The sequence below is a fragment of the Lemur catta genome, chromosome 6, assembly GCF_020740605.2.
Source record: "Lemur catta isolate mLemCat1 chromosome 6, mLemCat1.pri, whole genome shotgun sequence".
In the NCBI taxonomy this organism is placed as follows: Eukaryota; Metazoa; Chordata; class Mammalia; order Primates; family Lemuridae; genus Lemur; species Lemur catta.
In genome coordinates, this window is record NC_059133.1 from 53,078,426 (window position 1) to 53,100,322 (window position 21,897).

At 42.3% G+C, this 21,897-nt stretch overlaps 1 protein-coding gene and 1 non-coding gene across 4 annotated transcripts in view; both read left to right on the forward strand.

Annotated features, from left to right (window-relative positions):
• RNF41 (ring finger protein 41) overlaps nucleotides 1–21,425 on the forward strand; it is a 28,469-nt gene extending 7,044 nt beyond the window's left edge. For all 3 annotated transcript variants that reach the window (XM_045553660.1, XM_045553662.1, XM_045553663.1), the window contains 5 exons: nucleotides 11,878–11,990; nucleotides 16,533–16,804; nucleotides 17,580–17,715; nucleotides 18,123–18,226; nucleotides 19,051–21,425. In XM_045553660.1, the coding sequence (XP_045409616.1) occupies nucleotides 11,901–11,990; nucleotides 16,533–16,804; nucleotides 17,580–17,715; nucleotides 18,123–18,226; nucleotides 19,051–19,402 (954 nt within the window). In that variant the 5' untranslated portion in view covers nucleotides 11,878–11,900 and the 3' untranslated portion in view covers nucleotides 19,403–21,425. The remainder of the gene's footprint in view (nucleotides 1–11,877; nucleotides 11,991–16,532; nucleotides 16,805–17,579; nucleotides 17,716–18,122; nucleotides 18,227–19,050) is intronic.
• LOC123640866 lies at nucleotides 4,085–4,191 on the forward strand. The gene has a single exon (XR_006736106.1). It is a non-coding gene; the product is annotated as a U6 spliceosomal RNA (small nuclear RNA).
• Nucleotides 21,426–21,897: the final 472 nt, after the last annotated feature.

Genomic DNA, 21,897 nt, shown 5'->3' on the forward strand with positions numbered 1-21,897 from the left:
CACAGTGGCTCACACCTGTAATCCTAGCACTCTGGGAGGCCAAGGCGGGAAGATTGCTCAAGGTCAGGAGTTTGAGACCAGCCTGAGCAAGAGCAAGACCCTGTCTCTACTAAAAATAGAAAGAAATTATGTGGACAACTAAAAAGATACAGAAAAAATTAACTGGGCATGGTGGCGTGTGCCTGTAGTCCCAGCTACTCCGGAGACTGAGGCAGTAGGATCACTTGAGCCCAGGAGTTTGAGGTTGCTGTGAGCTGGGCTGACGCCACGGCACTCTAGCCTGGGCAACAGAGTGAGACTCTTTGTCTCAAAAAGAAAAAAATTAGGCCGGGCAGGGTGGCTCACGCCTGTAATCCTAGCCCTCTGGGAGGCCGAGGTGGGTGGATCGCTCGAGGTCAGGAGTTCGATACCAGCCTGAGTGAGACCCCGTCTCTACTAAAAATAGAAAGAAATTATCTGGCCAACTAAAAATATATAGAGAAAGAAATTAGCTGGGCATGGTGGCGCATGCCTGCAGTCCCAGCTACTGGGGAGGCTGAGGCAGTAGGATCGCTTAAGCCCAGGAGTTTGAGGTTGCTGTGAGCTAGGCTGATGCCACGGTACTCACTCTAGCCTGGACAACAAAGTGAGACTCTGTCTCAAAAAAAAAAAAAAAATTAAAAAATTAATTAAAAAATAAAAATTAGCCAGGTATGGTGGCACATGCCTATAAGTCCCAACTACTAGGGAGGCTGAGGCAGGAGGCAGGAGGATCACTTGAACCCCATGAGTTCAAGGCTGCAGTGAGTTATGATCATTGCATTCCAGCCTGGGCAACAGAATGAGACCCTGTCTCAAAAAAGAAGAAGAGAAAAAGTGAATGTTATTTTAATTTTTGCTTCTAGAAATATAAACTAGATCAAAAGTATAATCCCAGCTTCTAGATTTTTAAAATGTATATACCATATATATTACTTTTTTCTTCTTTTAAATTCTCTCTTCTCTTTTCCTTTCTCTTCTCTTCTCTCCTCTCCCCTTCCCATTCTCCTTCTTTTCTTTTCTTCTTTTTTCTCTTTCCCCTTCCCCTTTCCCTTCTCCTTCCCCTCCCCCTCACGCCCAGCTAATTTTTTCTATTTTTAGTAGAGACAGCTAATTTTTTCTATTTTTAATAGAGATGGATTCTTGCTGTTGCTTAGGCTGGTCTTGAACTCCTGACCTCAAGTGATCCTCCTGCTTTGGCCTCAGCCTTTTTTCTTTTATTATATATTTTTTTACCTTCATTTTTACCAAGCTGAAAGTTTTCCTTTTTAAATTAGTTTTTATAAAATGGGACCATACTATATATACTGTTTCTGCAACTTCCAGTTTTCAGTTGGGAGGCAATTTAACAGAGTGGTTAAAAGCTTGGGCTCTGGACTGAGTACAGTGGCTCACACTTGTAATCCCAGCACTTTGGGAGGCAAGAAGTTTGAGCCCCAACCTGGGCAACATAGTGAGACCCTGTCTCTACCCAAAAAAAAACAAAAAACAAAAAAACCTTGGGCGCTGGACCCAGTCTGTCTGGGTTTGAATCTGGCTCTACCACTTCTTAGCCATATGATTTTGGGACAAGCTTTCTAGCCTTTGTGTCTGTAAAATGTGAATAATGATAGCTCAAACCTCAGAGTTGTAAGGATTAGATGAGTTAATAGGCAAAAAAAAAATGCCTAAAATAGGGCCTACCATATAGTAATGCTCAATAAATGGTGGCTTAATTAATTAATTTTATATGTAAAACATCATCATTGTAGAAAAAGTAGCAAAAATCAATAAAGTAGAACTGTAAGTATAAAAATCTACACTTAGAGACAGCTTCTATAATATCTATCTTTTTTTTTTTTTTTTTTTTTTTTTTTGAGACAGAGTCGCACTCTGTTGCCAGGGCTAGAGTGAGTGCCGTGGTGTCAGCCTAGCTCACAGCAACTTCAGACTCCTGGGCTCAAGCAGCTCTACTGCCTCAGCCTCCCGAGTAGCTGGGACAACAGGCATGTGCCACCATGCCCAGCTAATTTTTTCTATATATATTTTTAGTTGGCCAGATAATTTCTTTCTATTTTTTTAGTAGAGACGGGGTCTCATTCTTGCTCAGGCTGTTCTCGAACTCCTGACCTCGAGCGATCCGCCCGCCTCGGCCTCCCAGAGTGCTAGGATTACAGGCGTGAGCCACCGCACCCGGCCTATAATATATATCTTTCTAGATGCCCTCCAGTGTAAATATACTGTTATAAAAAAGCATATATAATATCTATCAATAATAAGTTATTTATTATATAAATAATAAATATAAAAGCGAGTAATTTAAATTGATAAGAAATAAATATATCTAAGTTATATTAGTGCAATATGATAAGAAATTCTACTGGATAGTTAAGGTATTTCTGATTTTTTGGTATTATAAACAATGCTTACACAATTTAGTACATTCTTTTTTGCACCCTCGTTTAATTATATCCTTAGGATAAGTTTCTGGCAGTAGGATTGCTAGGTAAAAGGATGTATGCTTTTTTAGGACATTTCCTGTGTTTTTATTGTGATTTAATTTGATCAACTTCTGACAAGACTACATTTTTTTCCCCAGACCTTGCTATGGTGTATGACATATTATGTGTGTGTGTCATATGATATACATGACATATATAGTCCATGACACATTAACATTTTGGACATGTTTTCTGTTTTAACCTTAATACATTTATTTCATAATTCATTTATTTTTTTAATTTTTATTTTATTAGAGAGAGGGTCCTGTTCTGTCTCCCAGGCTGGAGTGCAGGGGTCCAGTTAGAGCTCACTGTAACCTTGAACTACCGAGCTGAAGCCATCCTCCCCCCTCAGCCTCCTGAGTAGCTAGGACTACAAGCATGTGCTACCACGCCTGGCTAATTTTTTAAAAAATTTTTGTAGAGATGGGGTCTGACTATGTTGCCTGGGCTGGTCTCAAACTCCTGGCCTCAAGTGATCCTCCTGTCTTAGCTTCCCAAGCAATTTAGTATAAATACAAATTTGTTTATTTATTTGAATGTGGAATGTACATACACACATAGAAAACCTTTTCAAAGCTTCAGAGGAATAATTAGGAAAATTAAAATGTCCCTTCTATCATTGTTCCTTAGTACCCCCTCTTCAGCAGTAAGCACTGTTGGCAATGTGTGTCCTTCTGGAGAATTCCATGCACATGTAAGCATATACACGTACATATTCTTTTTTGCACTTATGGTAGTGTATTTTACATACTATTTTGTATCTTAGTTTTTTTTCCTTAGTGTATCTTGCAATTTTCCATACCTGTTGCATTTTAAAGATGCAATGATTTTATTATTTTCTGTGATTAATTTTATAGATATTGTAGAGAAACCAAATTACAATTCATTTATTTAATTGAGGTAGACATTGTAATGTCAGCAGTTCAATGGATGAATTATGGATATTTGGGGATACTTTTGCTCTCATATGTAGCTATCTTAAGTAACTCTTCTAAAAGAACTTTTGTCTTGACCCTTTCCCTTCTTCCCAGCCCTGTGTATTTTCCTGGACTATGAGAGTGGCCGTAGCTATCATCCAGAACAGCACTAACCTGTTGCATAAATTGAGGTTGCATTAATTGAAGCAGCGAGGAGAGTTGGTGAATAGTGCCATTGTGTCCATATTAGTTCACGTTTGGGTCTCTGGGTACCGTGTTTTCGAGCTTACATTACTATAATCACTTAACTGTACCTTTACTGTTTGTTTAAAAGAATAAGTGATATCTGATTTTTAAAAGTTTATTGGTGTGATTTTTTGCAAACTTATCTCTGAATCTCTGTACCATTTTTTTCTTCCTTTCTGCTTTAGGAGATATCCCTCTTCCTGTTAAAAATAATTCCAGATCTTCCTACCACTACCTCAGTGACAAGATACTCTCCTGTCTTTATCTTTCCCTCTTCACTAGTACTTTCTTTCTTAGTACAAAAAACACAAGCCTTTCTCACCATAAGGAAAAACACCCCCACACAACCCACTTCCTCAACCTCCTTTCCCCTTCTAGCTAGTTCTCTCTCTTTCCCTTCCTTTGAAATCAGGCTTTTGACTGCTCACTTCAGCATCACATATACTAAAATTGCAATGATACAGGGAAGATTAGGATGGCCTCTGTGCAAGGATGACATGCAGATTCTTCAAGTGTTCCATGTTTTTTTTCCCACTGCCCCACTGGGTCTTGTGTCACCAGCACAAGCCATGCTTCACCACCAAGAATTCCAATACCTTCTTCTAGATGCAGGATCCTCACCATGGGTCTGCCCATAAACTCCTTGAGAATTGTACAAAAAAAAAAAAAAATCAGGCTTTTGACACAGTTGTCTCTCGCCTCCTGTACATTTTGAACCATTGTGGTCTGGCTTCCACTTTCAGTGCTACACTAAAACTGCTCTCTGCAATGACACCCAAGTCCATGGAACAGCTCCGGTATGGTATCCACAGTCCCTCATCCCAGCAATTTTTTACTTTCTTTTTCTGACTTGTCTGTTTGCAGCTTTTGACACTTCTTTTCCTCCTGTAAGCCTCCTACTCCCTTGATGTTTTGTTGTTTGTTTGTTTGTTTGTTTTTAAGAGACAGGGTCTCACTCTGTTGCCCAGGGTGGAGTGCAGTGGTGCGATCATAGCTCACTGCAACCTCAAACTCCTGGGATCATTTGATTCTTCTGCCTCAGCCTCCTGAGTAGCTGGGACTACAGGCATGAGCCACCATGCTTGGCTAATTAAAAAAAATTTTTTTTGTAGAGATGGGGTCTCGCTGTGTTGCTCAGGCTTGACTTTTTTTTTTTTTTTTTTTTTTTGTGGTAAGAAAACCCATAAAAATTTTGGGCAGGTGCAGTGGCTTATGCCTGTAATCCTAGTGCTTTGGGAGGCTAAGGCAGGAGGATCATTTGAGCCTCAGAGTTTGAGGTTACAGTGAGCTATGATGATGCCATTGCATTCTACCCCAGGCAACAGGCCAAGACCCTGTTTCAGAAACATGAAAACAAAATAAGAATTTACCATCTTAACCATTTTTAACTGTACAGTTCAGTAATATTAAGTATATTCATATTGTTGTGAAATAGATCTCTAGAATTTTTTCATCTTGTAAAACTGAAACTCTATACTTATGAAACAAACTCTCCTTTTCCCACCCCTCACAACTTCTTGACTTTTATGAGCCTCTTCTCCAGGATTAGAGATTCTTCAAGCAAAATCTTTTAAAATCTTTTTTACAAGCTTCTTTTCTTTTAAATGCCATTGTTAAAGCATGTACTACTGGCCGGGCGTGGTGGCTCACGCCTGTAATCCTAGCACTCTGGGAGGCCGAGGTGGGCGGATTGCTCGAGATCAGGAGTTCGAGACCAGCCTGAGCAAGAGCGAGACCCCGTCTCTACTAAAAATAGAAAGAAATTATCTGACCAACTAAAAAAATATATATAAAAAAAAAAATTAGCCGGGCATGGTGGCGCATGCCTGTAGTCCCAGCTACTCGGGAAGCTCAGGCAGTAGGATCGCTTAAGCCCAGGAGTTTGAGGTTGCTGTGAGCTAGGCTATTGCCACGGCACTCACTCTAGCCCAGGCAACAGAGTGAGACTCTGTCTCAAAAAAAAAAAAAAAAAAAAAAGCATGCACTCCTGGTGGTAGTGTAAATTGAAAAGGCTTTTCCAGAGGGCAGTATGGCATTATGTAGGAAAAGAAATACCAGGTATATAATTCAGTTGAGCAATTCCACCTCTGGGTAACTGTCCAAAGATAGAGATTCATTTGTTCACGTGCCCCAAAAAATCATGCTACAGGGGCATTAACTGCAACATTGTTTCAGGGGGAAAATTGGCAATGAAGCAAACTTCCAGTCATGAAGGAAATGGTAAAATACTTGTAATCAAGGTTTAGATTGGTGGATTGGAAATTTTTGTCACTAGAATATATAGATTCACTCATATAGAAAACTATGAGTAGCAGAGAAGGGCAATTGAAAAAATGAATGTGTGGCCAGGCACAGTGGCTCATGCCTATAATCCTAGCACTTTGGGAGGCCAAGGTGGGAGGATTACTTGGGGCCAAGTTCAAGACCAGCTTGGGCAATACTGAGACCCTGTCCCTACAAAATATTTTAAAAATTAGCTGGGCGTGGTGGCACCTACAGTCCTAGCTATTTGGGAGGCTGAAGTAGGAGGATCGCTTGAGCCCAGGAGTTTGAGGGTACAGTGAACTAGGATGACACCACTGTCCTCTTAGCCCAGGCAATAGAGTGAGACCCTGTCTCGAAAAAGGAAAGAGAAAAATGAATGTACACTAAGCAATGGATGGGAAGAGGAGAGTGAGAAGAGAGGTTTATGATTACATTGTTTGAATGTTTTAAAATGAGAATATATTTATATATTGTGGAAAAGAAAAGACAAAAAAATACATAGCAGAGAATCAGTGTTCTCCTGGGTTCTTTATTGAGATCCATCCTCATTTTCTATTTTCATTCTCTATACTTTCCCTACTTTCCCTATGTGGCCTCTTAAAATCCATGGGTCCAGCTAACTTCAGGATTTCTACTTGGAAAGTCACACTCTATGTGTCCAAAATTAGGATCATTATCTTTCTTCCCAATCCTGATCCTTTTCTTGATATTCTTACTTTGGTGAAATAGAGTTTATACCAGTTATCCAAGGCATAAACATAGGAGTTACCCTTTTCTTAACTTATGAACTAATGTAGATTCTGACTCTTAAATGCCTTGGTTTGAGCCTTCATAATCTTTTATCTGAATGTTTACAGTATACTCCTAAAAAGGTCTCACTTTCTCGAAACTTCCCTACCCCATACTTTTTCTACACAACTGCCAGGATCATCTGTTTAAATGAGAAAGCTGTCAGTTTCTTGCTTAAAATCCTTCAGGTGTATGTACACTTAAAGTGTCTCCCCATAAGATTCTTAGTAATTATAAAGGAAAAAAAAGTGACTCTACAGCAGAGAAACCTGGCAGACAACACTTAACCAAAGGATCAAAGTTAATATCAGTGAGGGTACAAATCAACATCATGTACTACTGATCTGATCATAACATCACTTCGTGCTATTTTTGCCCAAAATGAAAAACCTCCATTTAATCACAAGGAAATACCAGATAAACCCAAACTGAGGGACATTCTCATTTAACTGGCCTGTGTTCTTAAATTATGTCAAGGTCTATCCTTTCAGACCTTAAAAGAAAAAGAATAATAAATAAATAAAATTAAAAAAATATGTCAAGGTCATGAAAGACAAAAAGACTTTTTCAGATTAAAGGAGTTTATAGAATCTTGACAACTCATTGCAGTACATAATATTGGATGTTCTTTTGCCAAAGGAGATTATTGGGTCAAATGGCAAAATTGGAATAAGGTTAATAGATAATAGTATTACATCAGTGTAAATTTCCTGATTTTGATAAGTTTACTGTCATTATGTAAGCAAATGTTCTTCTTTTTAGGAAATACACAGTAAAGTATTTAGAGATAAAGATATTAAGTTTATAATTTACTCTCAGAAAACTTCAGAAAATTTCTTTATTCATCTATGTATGTGTATATACAGCGATGATTATAAAATAAATGTGGTAAAATGTTAACATTTAGGGAATCTGAAAGGTATATGGAAATTATTTGTACTATTCTTACAACTTTTTTGTAAGTCTGAAATTGTCAAAATAGAAAGTTAAAACATAGAAATTTATGTCAACGAAATCTCTCAGGTGCTCTCCACAGCTTTCAGGTTAATTTTAACTGTAGCTTGTGTATCTGGGCGTTTTGTGCTTGGCTCCTGCCCTCTTCTGTCCTCATCTTGCAACACACCTCTACACAAACCCTTTCTGATGTCTTGCTTTGATTCATGCTATTTTATCTGCTTCAGAAGGCCCATGCCCTGCTCCATCTCCTTCTTATTTTTCTAAACCAGTGATTCTCAACCAGGAGCAATTTTGTCCTCCAGAGGATGTTTCCCAGTGTCTGGAGACATGTTTTGTTGTCACAACTGGGGGACTCCTACTGCCATCTAGTGGGTAGAGGCGAGAGATGCTGCTAAACATTCTACAGTGCATAAGACAGTCTCCCACAACAAAGAATTTTCTAGCCCAAAGTACATATAGTGATGAAGTTGAGGAAACTTGTAAATGTTTCTTGATAATCAATTCTGGGAAGTCTTTCTAAGCCGTCCCTAGTCTGATTTAGAACCATCTCTTCTGTGTTCTTCTTACTTGTGTTTACCTCACCATCACTCACGTCATAGGAACTAGGATTTATTAGAATTCTTGATGTATAGATAGCACTCAATGTTTATTAAATGAATATATATAGATTGTTTTATAGTAAGGTTTTTGGCTGAACTTTTTAAATTCAAGTTTTAGGATTAAAGAGAAAAAACATTGTTCTTAATTCATCCTTCCCTTCTAGACTTCTGAGGTAATGCTAAGACAGGAAGGCAGGTTGGTCTTGGTAATAAACCAGGGACTCTAAAACCTCAGGACTCTTTCTGGCTCTCATCTGTGCTTTACTCGCTGTGACTGTTTCGATCTTTTCTTTCCCTCCATAGACCTGATTTCCGTGTTCCTCAGTGTACGTGGCAGCCAGAAGAAGACCAATTCAACTTTCTTGGTGCCAAGCTCAAATTTTTAGGGATAGGATTCATTGGCGCCACCTGGGTCACATGCTCACCCTTGTCCTAAATCAGTTGTAGCTGGGGGTATGATCTCATAGAACTGGTGAGGCAACTCCCACTGGAGCCATGTGGATAGATAGGGAAAGGGTATATAATTCCTAGGATGTGGCTGCTGGGTGAACAATGCCAAGAGTATCTATCACAGCTCTCAATAATCTAGGTACATATAAGAATGGAGACACTGTGGGCTGATCTTGTTCTCTTACCACCATGCACACTTTTTTTTTTTTTTTTTTTTTTGAGACAGTCTCACTCTTGCCTGGGCTAGAGTGCCATGGCATCAGCTTGGCTCACAGCAACCCTAAACTCCTGGGCTCAAGCGATCCTCCTGCCTCAGCCTCCCCAGTAGCTGGGACTACAGGCATGTGCCACCATGCCTGGCTAATTTTTTTCCATATATTTTTAGTTGTCCAGCTAATTTCTTTCTATTTTTAGTAGAGACGGGGTCTTGCTCTTGCTCAGGCTGGTCTCGAACTCCTGACCTTGAGCAGTCCTCCCGCCTTGGCCTCCCAGAGTGCTAGGATTACAGGCGTGAGCCACCGTGCCCAGCCCATGGACACTTTTCAGTTCAGTAAGTTGCAAGGAGAATCACAAGGGGCCTTAGTTCTGGGTTTACAATTTCTTCATTACGTTTTTTATATCATCATTTGTCATTTATATGCTCATCCTAATCCATCACTGTTTTTAGGTTATTCAGGATAATTATATCCTTTGCTTCTATTTTGTTCTATTATGTTGGCCTAGGAATAGAAGGTCAGAGGTCTGAGGGGAGATAAATATACGATAGGTAGATTCCCCCTCCCTGCCCCATTTTATAAGAGAAAGCTAGGCCAAGGTGCTTTACAGTGACAGTTTCAGAGGGATTGTTAGTAAGCCTAAGGCCCTAAATTTTGGGCCCTAGAGATAGAGGACAAGTGTATAGAAAAATGGTAGTGAAGGAGGCCAGTGTAATTGTATCAGTATGACAGAGGGAAGGGGATATTATTGTTCCTATGTAAAATGGGTAAAGAAGGACAAGTGATTCCAAAAGGAGCCTTGTGATTTCTTATATCCATTATTCCTGTGCATTAATGAATACTTATGTCAGTTGAAAGAGACAGAAACTCAGCTCAAACTAGCTTAAACATAATAGGGAATTTACTGGCTCCTGTGACTGAGATGTTCAAAAGGTGAATATGGCTTCAGGCATGGCTGAATCCAGGACCTCAAATTATTTCATCTGAATTCAGTCTTTCAGCCCTGCTTTCTTATATAATATCGTTTTCATTCTAGAAGCGGGCTCTCTTCACTAATGGCAGAGATGGTTGCCAGCTACTGTGGGTTGTAAATCCTACCAACTATGCAACCCTAGGGGAAAGAGCTCCCCAGAGAGCTCCAGTAGAAGTCTCAGGTATTGCTCTTTCAGTCCTGGCTTGGGTCACATATCCACTAAGAACCAGGGTATGATTCCTAAAGGAAAATTGTAGTGCTGTTTACAGAAAATGGGGTGCTAAGTAGGTAAAATAGTAGGTATCCTATACTCTGGTTGTTGGGAAGCTCCCAGTTAAAGCAACATTTAAACACACGAGCTGGATACCGTGATGTGTGCCTGTAGTCCCAGCTACTGGGGAAGCTAAAACAGGAGGATTGTTTGAGCCCAGGAGTTCTGGACTGTAGTGTGCTGTGCTGACTAGGTATCTGCACTAAGTTCAGCATCAATATAGTGATTTCTTAGGAGCAGGGGACCACCAGTTTGCCAAGGACAGGTGAACCAGCCCAGTGGAGCCTGTCAAGACTCCCGTGGTGATCAGCAGTAGGATCATACCTAGGAATAGCCACTGTACTTCAGCTTAGGAAACTTATATAGGCTGCCCCAGATTATGCAGCTAATGAGTAATAGAACTGGGAATGTGAACCCAGTTAGTTTAGTTTGGGTTTTTTTTCTTTTTTTTTTTTTTAGAGATGGGATCTCACTCTGTTGCCCAGGCTGGACTGGAACTCCTAGGTTCAAATGATGATCCCTGCTTCAGTCTCCCAAGTAGCTGAGACTACAGGCTCAAGCCACCACACCTGGCCAATTGGTTTTGACTTAGTCCAGTGCTGCACATTACCTTGTACTTGACCTATCAAGGCCTCTCTGTACCCCATGCCAGCACCTTTTAAAATTGGACAATCTGATTCTAAATTCCTCAGAACTATCTGATTGATTCAGCTGATCTTTTCTAGGACATCACAGGCTGATACCTGGTCTGTGGATTGACTGCTCTTGTATAAATTGCCCATCCTTAATCCAATTAGCCTGCCACTTGGATGCGCATGGTTTGGGGGTAGTCATTGTTTGCTGACCTCATCTTTGAGTTTGACCTTTGGGAGCCCAAAGAAGGGGCATAGCAGCATTGCTGCTCTTTTGAGTCCTTGCTGTCCTGGATCTTTATTCTTCTTTAGTTGCATCGCTACCACCTAAGTCCACCATCTATCTCCTGATTAGATGTCCTTCCCATCTCCAGTCTTCCCCCTGATGACAGAGTGATTCTAAAAGGGAACTGTTATTACATCATTCTTTCTTTTAAGTATTTCAGTGGCTTTCCATAGCCTTCAGGTTAAAAACCGAATACCTTACATAAGACTTTTCATGGCCTGGCCCTGGCCTGCCTCTCCAGCCTTATATTAATATCTTGACAGTCCCTCCCTTACACTACTCATGTTGGCCTTTCTCTGAACTACTTGCAATTCCCTGAATATATCGAATACCCTCTTACTTGTGGGCCTTTGGATGTGCTTTTTCATGTGCCTAAAAGCCTAATGCCTTGTTTCCCCAACACCTAGCTAACTCCTGCTTATCCCGAAGGACTAATTTCTGGTGATGCCTAGTCCTGGAAAACTTGTCAAAACCACCCTCTCCTTTCAGCCTGCATTAGATATCCACGTCTCTTGCCCTCATAAGGTCCTGTGCCTACTCTGTCAAAGTAAAATCACTTTGTATTTTAAATGTGCGCTTATGTAATGTCTTCCTCCCCTCCCCATTAGAATTAAGTTTCTTGAGTCAACTTTCTCTCCCAACAAATGATGGGCACATAGTAGGCTCTCAATAAATATTTGTTGGATAAATGAATGGATCTTGGCAATGGGCTTGTTTGTCACATATATGCAGACTTCTTCTGAACTGGCTTCTTTTTTCTCTGTTGTTCCTTTCAGGACCTGGGTTTCAGTGATGAGACATGGGGTATGATGTAACCCGTTTCCAGGGGGATGTTGACGAAGACCTTATCTGCCCTATTTGCAGTGGAGTCTTGGAGGAGCCAGTACAGGTGAGTTGGTCTGATGACAGGTTTGGTGGGACAACAGATGGCAGTGAAACTAGGGCAATGGGACCCATGGGGAAGTCACCTATGTTCTGCCCCAATAGAGGTCTGGTAGAGAGGAGCAGTGGAAGCTGCAAGAATAGCCTTACAGAGTCTAGACATGGATGCCACAGAGATCCAGTGGTTCAGATTTTTTTCTGAGGTCACTCTGAGAGTTTTCTCCTGTAACATGGTCAGCTGCTTATTTCTGTCTCCTGTTAGTAGCTCTGTAGCTTCCTTTCCTCTGCAGGAACTCTGACTAGTTTCCATCCTCCTGTCCATGATTAAACTTATATGGACTCTCCTGATAAGTTCTCTCTGCATTTTGATGATGTTGTGCTTCATGTAATCAGCTAGTCTCCCTGCAGTCTTCTTCTACCTGCCTACAGTCTAACAAATAGGAAGTGGGAAAATGTATATACTGACCTTTTTCTTCCTGGGATCTATTGAAAGACCAGCATTTTTTTTTTTTCTTTTTTTGAGACAGTCTCGCTCTGTTGCCCGGGCTAGAGTGCCATGGCATCAGCCTAGCTCACTGCAAACTCAAACTCAAGCAATCCTCCTGCCTCAGCTTCCCAAGTAGCTAGCTGGGACTATAGGTGTGCACCACCATGCCCAGCTAATTTTTTTTTCTTCTATTTTTAGTTGCCCGGCTAATTTCTTTCTATTTTTAAGTAGAGATGGGGTCTCGCTCTTACTGAGGCTGGTCTTGAACTCCTGACCTCAAGCTATCCTCCCACCTCGGCCTCCCAGAGTGCTAGGATTACAGGCATGAGCCACCATGCCCAGGTGAAAAGACCAGCTTTTGATCCAGCCATGCACTCTGCATTTTGATATGAAAGCTGCCACCTTCAATAGGTCATTTCTCTGCCAGCCTTGCCAGACCACAGTCAGTTGTATCTTCTGGGGCAAGTATGAGGAGAAGCTCATGGTTACCAGGCAAGTACAATAAGTAAGGTGAATCCTTAACAACTGTATTCATAGCCAGGTATAGTGGCACACACCTATAGTCCCATCTACTTGGGAGGCTGAGGTGGGAGGATCACTTGAGCCCAGGAGTTCAAGGTTGCACTGAGCTATGATCTCACTACTGCACTTCAGCCTGGGTGACAGAGCAAGACCTTGTGTCTAAAAAAAAAAAATCACAAAAAACAAAAAACAGTTGTATTCATGGGACATCATCCTACATGATCCTTATTGCCCTCATTCTGTAAATACCAATTAATTCTCAGTCACTCCTAGCCAGATAGAGATAATCCCATTTTCTAAATCAGGACACTAGTCAATGAGGTCTCACGGCCCTCCCCTCATTCACTGCTTATGTAACTCCCAGGGGCTCTTTTGAGCCTTTGAGTTTATTCTTTCTCCCAGCTTCCAACCTGGACCTATTCTCTTTCTAAGCCTTTGAAGCCTGCTGCCATTAGAGGCATATTGGATGGTTGTGGAGCAAGCTATTCTAGCAGTGTCAAGAGGTCATGGGGTGTGTCTGGTTCCCTTCTCACCCTGGCAGGGCCCTGTCTGTTTTCTAGCACTACCATTTGAGGTGAGTCACTTATAGAAAGGTGACAGCCTAGTCAGAAGCCACCCATCCACCTCCAGGCTTTACCTTCTGAAGAGTAGGGCAGGCAAACCCTTGTGACCCAGATATATTTCCAAGGTTAGAAGGCTCCTGCTAGGGATGCTGATTTCCCCACATATCATATTTATTTGTTGAATAGGTGATAAATTTACATGGTTTAGAAATCAAAATAGTGGCTGGGTGCAGTGGCTCATGCCTGTAATCCTAGAACTTCTGGAGACTGATTGCTTGAGTCCAGAAGTTCAGGACCATCCTGGGCAACACAACAAAACCTGTATCTCTACAAAAAAATTTTTTAAAATTACCCAGGCACAGTGATGCACACCTGTAGTTCTAGCTATTCTGGAGGCTGAGGCAGGAAAATCACTTGAGCCCAGGAGTTAGAAGTTACAGTAAACTATGATCACACCACTGCACTTTAGCCCAGGTGACAGAGCAAGACTCTGTCTCTAAAAAAACTAAATAATAAACAAACAAAAAAATCAAAATAGTATAAAAAAATATTGTGAGAGCTCTCAGTTTGATCCTTATCCCCGTCCACCTAATCCCCACATAAATGAATAAATAACTACTTTTATTAGTTTATTATCTTTCCAGTATATATTTAAGCAGATACAACCAAATATGAATATATTTATGTGTGTGTATACATGTGTGCGTGTGTATGTATATATGAATATATCTATGTTGTGGGGGCCTACTTTTCTTTCTTACAGAAGAGGTAGCACATTTTGTATACTGCAGGGGAGGCAGGTTTAAATAGGTTGGTCATAAAAGAGGTGACACTAGAGCCAAGACCTGAATGATAAGGGTCCATTCATGTTAAGATCTAGAGAAAGAGCATTCATTTCAGGCAGAGGAGAACAGCAAAAGCAAAGATCCTGAGGCAAGAATGAGTTGAGTGTGGTCAAAGAACAGAAAGAAAGCCAACGTGGCCTGAACACTGCTGGGAGCATGGTGTGAGGCGAGGAGAGGTCAGAGGCACAGGCCAGATCAAGCAGAGTTTTATAGGCCATGAGTAGGAGTTTAGATTTATTTTAAGTATAATGGAAAACCTATTATAGAGTTTTAAGCAAGGGAGTGATATGATCTGGTTTGTGTTTTTAAATGATCACTCTGCTAAATTTAGAGTGGATTATAAAGGGGCAAAGTAGAAGTTGGAAAATCAGTTAGAAGACATATTTAATAATTCAGGTGAAAGATAATAGCCGCTTAAACTGGGTTAGTGACAGTAGAGGACAAAAGTGGACAGATTTTTTTTTTGTTTTGGAGATACAGTCCGTGACTTTGAAAAGAATCAAGTTTGCCTTTGAGTAAAAAATAAAAATCTACTGACAGTTGCATTAGTGATCTTGAGAATGATGTCTTCCCTTATAAAAGCTTTCTGTATTTCAGTCTTTGGTGTCTAGTGTTTATGAGCATCTTCAGGGCAGAAACTCAATTTTTTTTTTCTTTTGTAGACAGAGTCTCGCTCTGTTGCCCAGGCTAGAATGCAGTAGCGTGATCATAGCTTACTGCAACCTCAAACTCTTGGGCTCAAGCAATCCTCCTGCCTCAGCCTCCCGAGTAGGTGGGACTACAGGCATGTACCCCCATGCCCAGCTAATTTTTTAAATTTTTTGTAGAGATTGGGTCTTGCTATGTTATCCAGGCAGTATCTTATTTATTTATTTATTTATTTATTTATTTATTTATTTATTTATTTATTTATTTATTTATTTATGAGACAGAGTCTCACTTTGTTGCCCGGGCTGGAGTGAGTGCCGTGGCGTCAGCCTAGCTCACAGCAACCTCAAACTCCTGGGCTTAAGCGATCCTCCTGCCTCAGCCTCTCGAGTAGCTGGGACTACAGGCATGTGCCACCATGCCCGGCTAATTTTTTCTATATATATTTTTAGTTGTCCAGATAATTTATTTCTATTTTTAGTAGAGACAGGGTCTTGCTCAGGCTGGTCTCGAACTCCTGACCTCGAGCGATCCACCTGCCTTGGCCTCCCAAAGGGCTAGGATTACAGGCGTGAGCCACCGCGCCCAGCCATTATTTATTTATTTATTTTATCATAAATACCTAGTAAAGTGTTTGGGACACAGTAGGCACTCCAGTCATTTATTCATCAACATCTACTAAGTGTCTACTGTGTCCCATGCTAGATACCAGATGGTGTCTGCTCAGAGGCCAGGGAATCCTCTTACTTTGAGGGATTAATGTTAGAGGTTACTGAGTTATCAGGGAAGTAGGCTAAACTGGTTTTTATGAAACTGAAAAGAATATGATTCTATGAAAAGCCCCAGCCCTGTTTAGGAGGGTAAGTGTTGGGACTCGGGTGACACTTCAGGTCATCCCTCATAAAATAAGAACCTGGGCCCATACAGAGAGGTTTCCTAACCTCTCAACAGGAGTTCCAGGCATTTTTTTTTTTCTTTTTAGCTTTCTTACATTTAACTTTAGATGGCAAACCTCTGTCTCCTTCCTTTATACAGCTATAGTCCGAATCATCCTTCAAGACCCATATCAAATTCTGTTCTCTCCATAAATATCTGCCATGATTACCTTACCTGGAAAGCTCTTACCCTGCTCTGGACTTTTTTGACAATTATTGTGTATGTAATCCAGTTGGCAATTAATAATTAGCTGCCTTATGTCATCTCTCCTATTGTTCTGGAGCGTTATTTGTATCTATTATTGTTATATAACTTTTTACTTGTTTGTCTTGTTTCACAACCCATGTATAATCTTAAGTACAGGAACATATCTTAAGCCTGCCCCCCACAGTGCAGTTCCGTAGTAGACCTGTACTTTGTTGTGACCCCAGGGATCTCTGGTCCTAGAAGCTGCTCAAAGGCTTGATTGGCTTTGTAGAGTTATCACATCCAGGTTCTTAGCTCCTGCTAATTCCTTTGTGCCCCTTTTGCCCTGTTTTCCCTTCTAGGCACCTCATTGTGAGCATGCTTTCTGCAACGCCTGCATCACCCAGTGGTTCTCTCAGCAACAGACGTGTCCTGTGGACCGTAGCGTTGTGACGGTTGCCCACCTGCGCCCAGTACCTCGGATCATGCGGAACATGTTGTCAAAGCTGCAGATTGCCTGCGATAACGCTGTGTTCGGCTGCAGTGCTGTTGTTCGGCTTGACAACCTCATGTCTCACCTCAGCGACTGTGAGCACAACCCCAAGCGGCCTGTGACCTGTGAACAGGGCTGTGGGTGAGATTCCTTCCATTTTTCTGCCCCACACAGATAAAGGCCTTCCCATTTATACCCCTATCTCTGGGTGCCCTGTTCACTAGATGAGGAGATCTCTTACTCATGTTGGCAAGGAGTATTCTTAGCCTCCTTGGCACTCTCCCCTAAGATCTCAATTTTTCTTTTCTTTTTTCAACCCCTTGGTCAATTTGCAAAAGATCTCACTTTCTTGCCACTTTTCCAACTATGATCTTTTTGCTCTTGCTTTAATAAAAGAAGGGGGACAGCAATTCAGCAATCTATGTGATAACACTGAGGACTGATTCACTTTATTCTTCCCTATAAGGCCAATACTACTTTCTCTTTGTCAGGCTGGCTCCTCTCTAATTTCCAGCCTTCTCATATTTCCTCTTGCCCTGTTTTTTCTTTCTGGGTGTGAAATATTTGATTCAATATTGACAGCTGGGGCTCTGAAACTAGCGCTGCTCAAAAGGAGTAAGTGCACAGGCAGAATCCATGGGAGGAAAGGAGAGCCATGCAGTAGGTAAAACACCATGTCTTAGAAGGGGGAAAAAGTTCAGAGAAAGTAGGCAGAAAGGGGACAAGGAGGAAGTCTGGGAGAACAAAGTGAAGGGACCATACAAGAGGCAGGCCTGAAATGAATGTTAGAAATTTTGGGTAGGAGAAGGTCTATTCTGCAATTTTCTGCCACAGAATAGGCCATTTGTCCACATGTCCCATTGAATGCCCCTGGTAGCCTGTTCTGCTTTTTCCCCATCCCCACCCTGGGCTGCAGCCTGGAGATGCCCAAAGATGAACTGCCAAACCACAATTGCATTAAGCACCTGCGCTCAGTGGTACAGCAGCAGCAGACACGCATCGCAGAGCTGGAGAAGACGTCGGCTGAACACAAACACCAGCTGGCGGAGCAGGTAGGTCTACAAAACATGGGGGAGAACATGTCTTTCATATGCAAATAAGTGCATACCCATGGGTGATAAACACCCCTTATGAACACATAGACCTGTGCTTGTGCTTGTGAGCCTGGATGAGTGGATACTCTGCCTGTGGCTTAGTAGGGAATCAGATCGGAGCTCTCCTTGCTTCCTTTCATCCCATTCATGTCATTCATTCACCTAACATTTATCAAATGCCTTCTCTGTGAACGTACTTTGCTAAGTACTGAGGAAACAGCTGTGAATCAGTCCTACCCTTGTCTTCCTGAAGCTTATAGTCTCATTCCTCAGATCTCTCAATTGCCCTCATTCTCAGATAAGCTTTTGTCTTTTATTTGTTGTCTGCCTTAACCTTCATCCCTGGTTCTCCTTCCCTCCAACAGAAGCGAGACATCCAGCTGCTAAAGGCATACATGCGTGCAATCCGCAGTGTCAACCCCAACCTTCAGAACCTGGAGGAGACAATTGAATACAACGAGATCCTAGAGTGAGTGTCACTCAGGGCGTGGAGTGAGTGACTCCACATCCTGGCACCAAGGCCTGAAAGGAGGAAGAGCAGGGTAGTGCCAGATGGAGGGCAGTAGGAGAGCTGGCCTGGGGCCACTGCTTCTCAGATGTTGGGCTGAAGGACAGGGGCAGAGGAGAAGAGGATAACCCTCCAATCCAGTATCTCTCATGCATTTGGGTGGATGGAAGGGAAAGCCTGCCCAAGGATGCAGTGTATCCAGAATTAGGTGAGTACTCACCATGTAGAAAGTCCTGTATTGATGGCTGTGGAGTGCTAGGAGGGCCAATAAGAAATAGAAGATATCGTCCCTATCTTCAGGTAGTTTACAACCCAGAGAAGAAGAGGCAGAGTGCAAGTCCAGGAAAGTGATCTCTAAAATGCAGCAAAAACCAGTGAAGTAAACAAGCGAAATCTAAGATCCCTTTCAGTTCTGGAGTCCTATACAGTTCATAGACTAAACTGTAAGTGTGAATCAATATATATAGGACAAATAGTGCTAAATGGGAACAGTATAGAGGAATAATTGGTTCATTCAATAAACATTTGTTTGGGCACTTATTATGTGCCAAGTATTGGGATTTCAAAGAAAAATAACAGGGACAGAGTGTAGATGTGTGGTGAGTAACGTGGTGACTCAGATGTGACCAACTAGGGAAAGATTTGGGGTTTCTGAGCCAATGATGGGTGGAAAGAAGGAAGAATATTAGGCTGAGTGCAGTGGGTGGTCTTTCCTCTTAGAAGAAAAAGCCAATGCAGAGAAAGGAGATGAGCTGAAATGACCATCTCCAACCCCCTCCACACAGGTGGGTGAACTCCCTTCAGCCAGCAAGAGTGACCCGCTGGGGAGGGATGATCTCGACCCCAGATGCCGTGCTCCAGGCTGTAATCAAGCGCTCCCTGGTGGAGAGTGGCTGTCCTGCTTCTATTGTCAACGAGCTGATTGAAAATGCCCACGAGCGTAGCTGGCCCCAGGGTCTGGCCACACTAGAGACAAGACAGATGAATCGGCGCTACTATGAGAACTACGTGGCCAAGCGCATCCCTGGCAAGCAGGCTGTTGTCGTGATGGCCTGTGAAAACCAGCATATGGGTGATGACATGGTGCAAGAACCGGGGCTTGTCATGATATTTGCGCATGGCGTGGAGGAGATATAGGAGAACTTGACGGGCTATCAGGAAGAAATCAGAAAATCCCGTCACTCCAGCAACTGGGCCCCAAGTCCTTCCCACTGTCCTTAATACTGTGGCTTATGTTTGAGCCGTACATCTCCCTGCTCTTCTGGCACTGAAGGGCCCTGGGGTACTTTGCTCAACCTTTCAGGTGGGAAACCCAGATTTCCTCCTTTTGCCATATTTCTTCCCCTAAAATGTCTGTAAATTCTCAGTCTTGGTGAGGGGAGTAGAATCTCCACCTCTATCCATTTTCCTGCCTAATCCCGGGTTCTAGATATATTCAGAAAGCACAAAGAGATTCATTTTCCCTAGAGGATTGGTGGAGTGAGGAATCTAATCATCCCTCTCCTCCAAAACCAGGGAATCAGAGTAGGCAGGCCTGTTGACTCTAAGCAGTATTTAGAGGGCAGTTCTGAGGAACAGACATCCTAAAGAAAGGTAAGGGTGGAACCAAAGCCCTAGAAATAGTGAGGCCTGTAATTGGCCATCACTAATGGCCCTTAGGAGAAGACTGGACCTCTGTGCCAAGCAATATCCCTGTTCAGCCCACCTTAAAGGTGTAGGCTCCCACTGGGCCTGTAGGTATGCAGGTTGGGATGCCGAAAATTTCCAGATTTCTTCTTTCCTACGCGTTTCATAATTAGGGAATGACAGGGTTGGGCGTAGGGGTTAGTCTGTTTGGGTTTCTGTGTTCAGCAAGAAGCTGCTCTCTGGCTTTTGCTGAAGTAGGGTTAGGTACTGCCTCTTGTGGCATGGGCCATAAGAGTTCCATAGACCTCTCTCCAGCCCTGCGATTGTAGTTAGTTATGTTGATAATTTCCCTTGGTCATTGTTTGTTTATATTTCACAAACCCCACCCTCTCTCCACTTTTTTTTTTTTTTTTTTTTTTTTAAGAATGGCCTGGTTATGGCTACCCTACTTTCTAGCCCAGCCACATTGTTGGCAATTTAATTTATTTACTTTTTTTTTAAGAAAGGAAAAAAGAAAAAAAAAATCAACAAAACTTAAAACTTTTCTTTTGCTGTTTCTATTGTTGGGATTCTGGATAGGGTGGGACAGGGATGGGATCTGTTTTATATTTTTCCTTTTCAGCACAACCTTTGGCTTTAATATAGGAAGAGCCAAGGGAGTCCTTGGCTGAACTTATGAGTCTGTCCCAACCCTCCAAAACCCCATCTGAAATGAGGAGCTTCCTCTATTCCCTTGATAGATGTGACAGTCCAGCATCAATGCCTGTGCCCTCTGGAAAACTTGCTCCTACCCCTTCCAGGGTCTCATCATAAAACTCTGGAGTTAGAGTATTAATTTTGAAGGCACTTCCCCCCCCCACCCCCCCACCCCCCACACACACTTCCTTGGAACTACATAGCTGGGTTCTAAGCTTCACCAGACAAATGAGATAGAAATTGTATTTCTATGTCTCTAAGTACAGCCTGTGCTGTGCCTCACCCACACCCCCCCTAAGGACTTCAGCTCCATTTCAGGCTACCTGGGGTATTCTTTGATTCCTAGGATGGTTGGCAGAATGAGAAGAGGAGGGAGGGTAGGTGTGATTACTTTAATATGCAGGTGGGATTGGGGTTGGAGAGAGATAGAAAGACTCCTCCCCACCATATAATGGCTCCTTTTCTTTTTGGAGTTTTTTTCCAGGCCAGCTTGCTGTAGGTCTGGGTAGTTGGGTCATGGCTCCACTGGGATTGGGGAGGGGGGATGCAGCTTGAGGGGAATAGGGAACAGTCATATCTTCCAGCTCCAGGACATTGTGCTCAGGAATTTGAAAACGCTGCTATACTTAGTGTGGTTACTACATTTCTTCCACTCCCCTTTGCCCCTGCCTGCCTTATCAAGGCCCATACTCTCCTGTCCTCACCCTCAGATGGAGCCAGGAAGCCCAGTTAAGGCTTCCCTATCCTTTGCACTAGTGTCTCTGCAGGTTGCTGGTTGTGTTGTATGTGCTGTTCCATGGTGTTGACTGTACTAATAATAAACCTTTTACTCAACTCTAAATTCTTAATTCAGCATCACTCCCCTTGTTTTGAAGGTTTTCTCTCTGCTTTTGCCTTTCTCTCACCTTAATTCTGCTTACTTCTTCCTTGCTTTGTTACCTACCCTTATCTTGGAGCTAACCTCTGTTTCCAGAGGATGTCTGTCTGGGAATAGTGTGCACCTCACATCTGCTTTGCCCTGTGTTCCTGCATCCTTCCCTTCTGTTTCCTGTTCCCTAGCAACCAAAGCTCTCTCCAGTGATCTGAACTGTGTTCTTCCCAGGGTCTGCCTTTACCCTAAATTCCATGTCTTCTCTAAGTGCTCCTGGGTTTTGGGGATACTTTCTACACAAAATATGCATGTATCTCTTTCCCTTGTCCCAAAAGCAACTTTGCTTTGGAATCTGGAATTCTACTGCAGGCAGGGAAGCCTCCACCCCCCAACATTTTTTAAACCAAGAAAGTAAATGTGAGGAAGGAAACCTGAAACA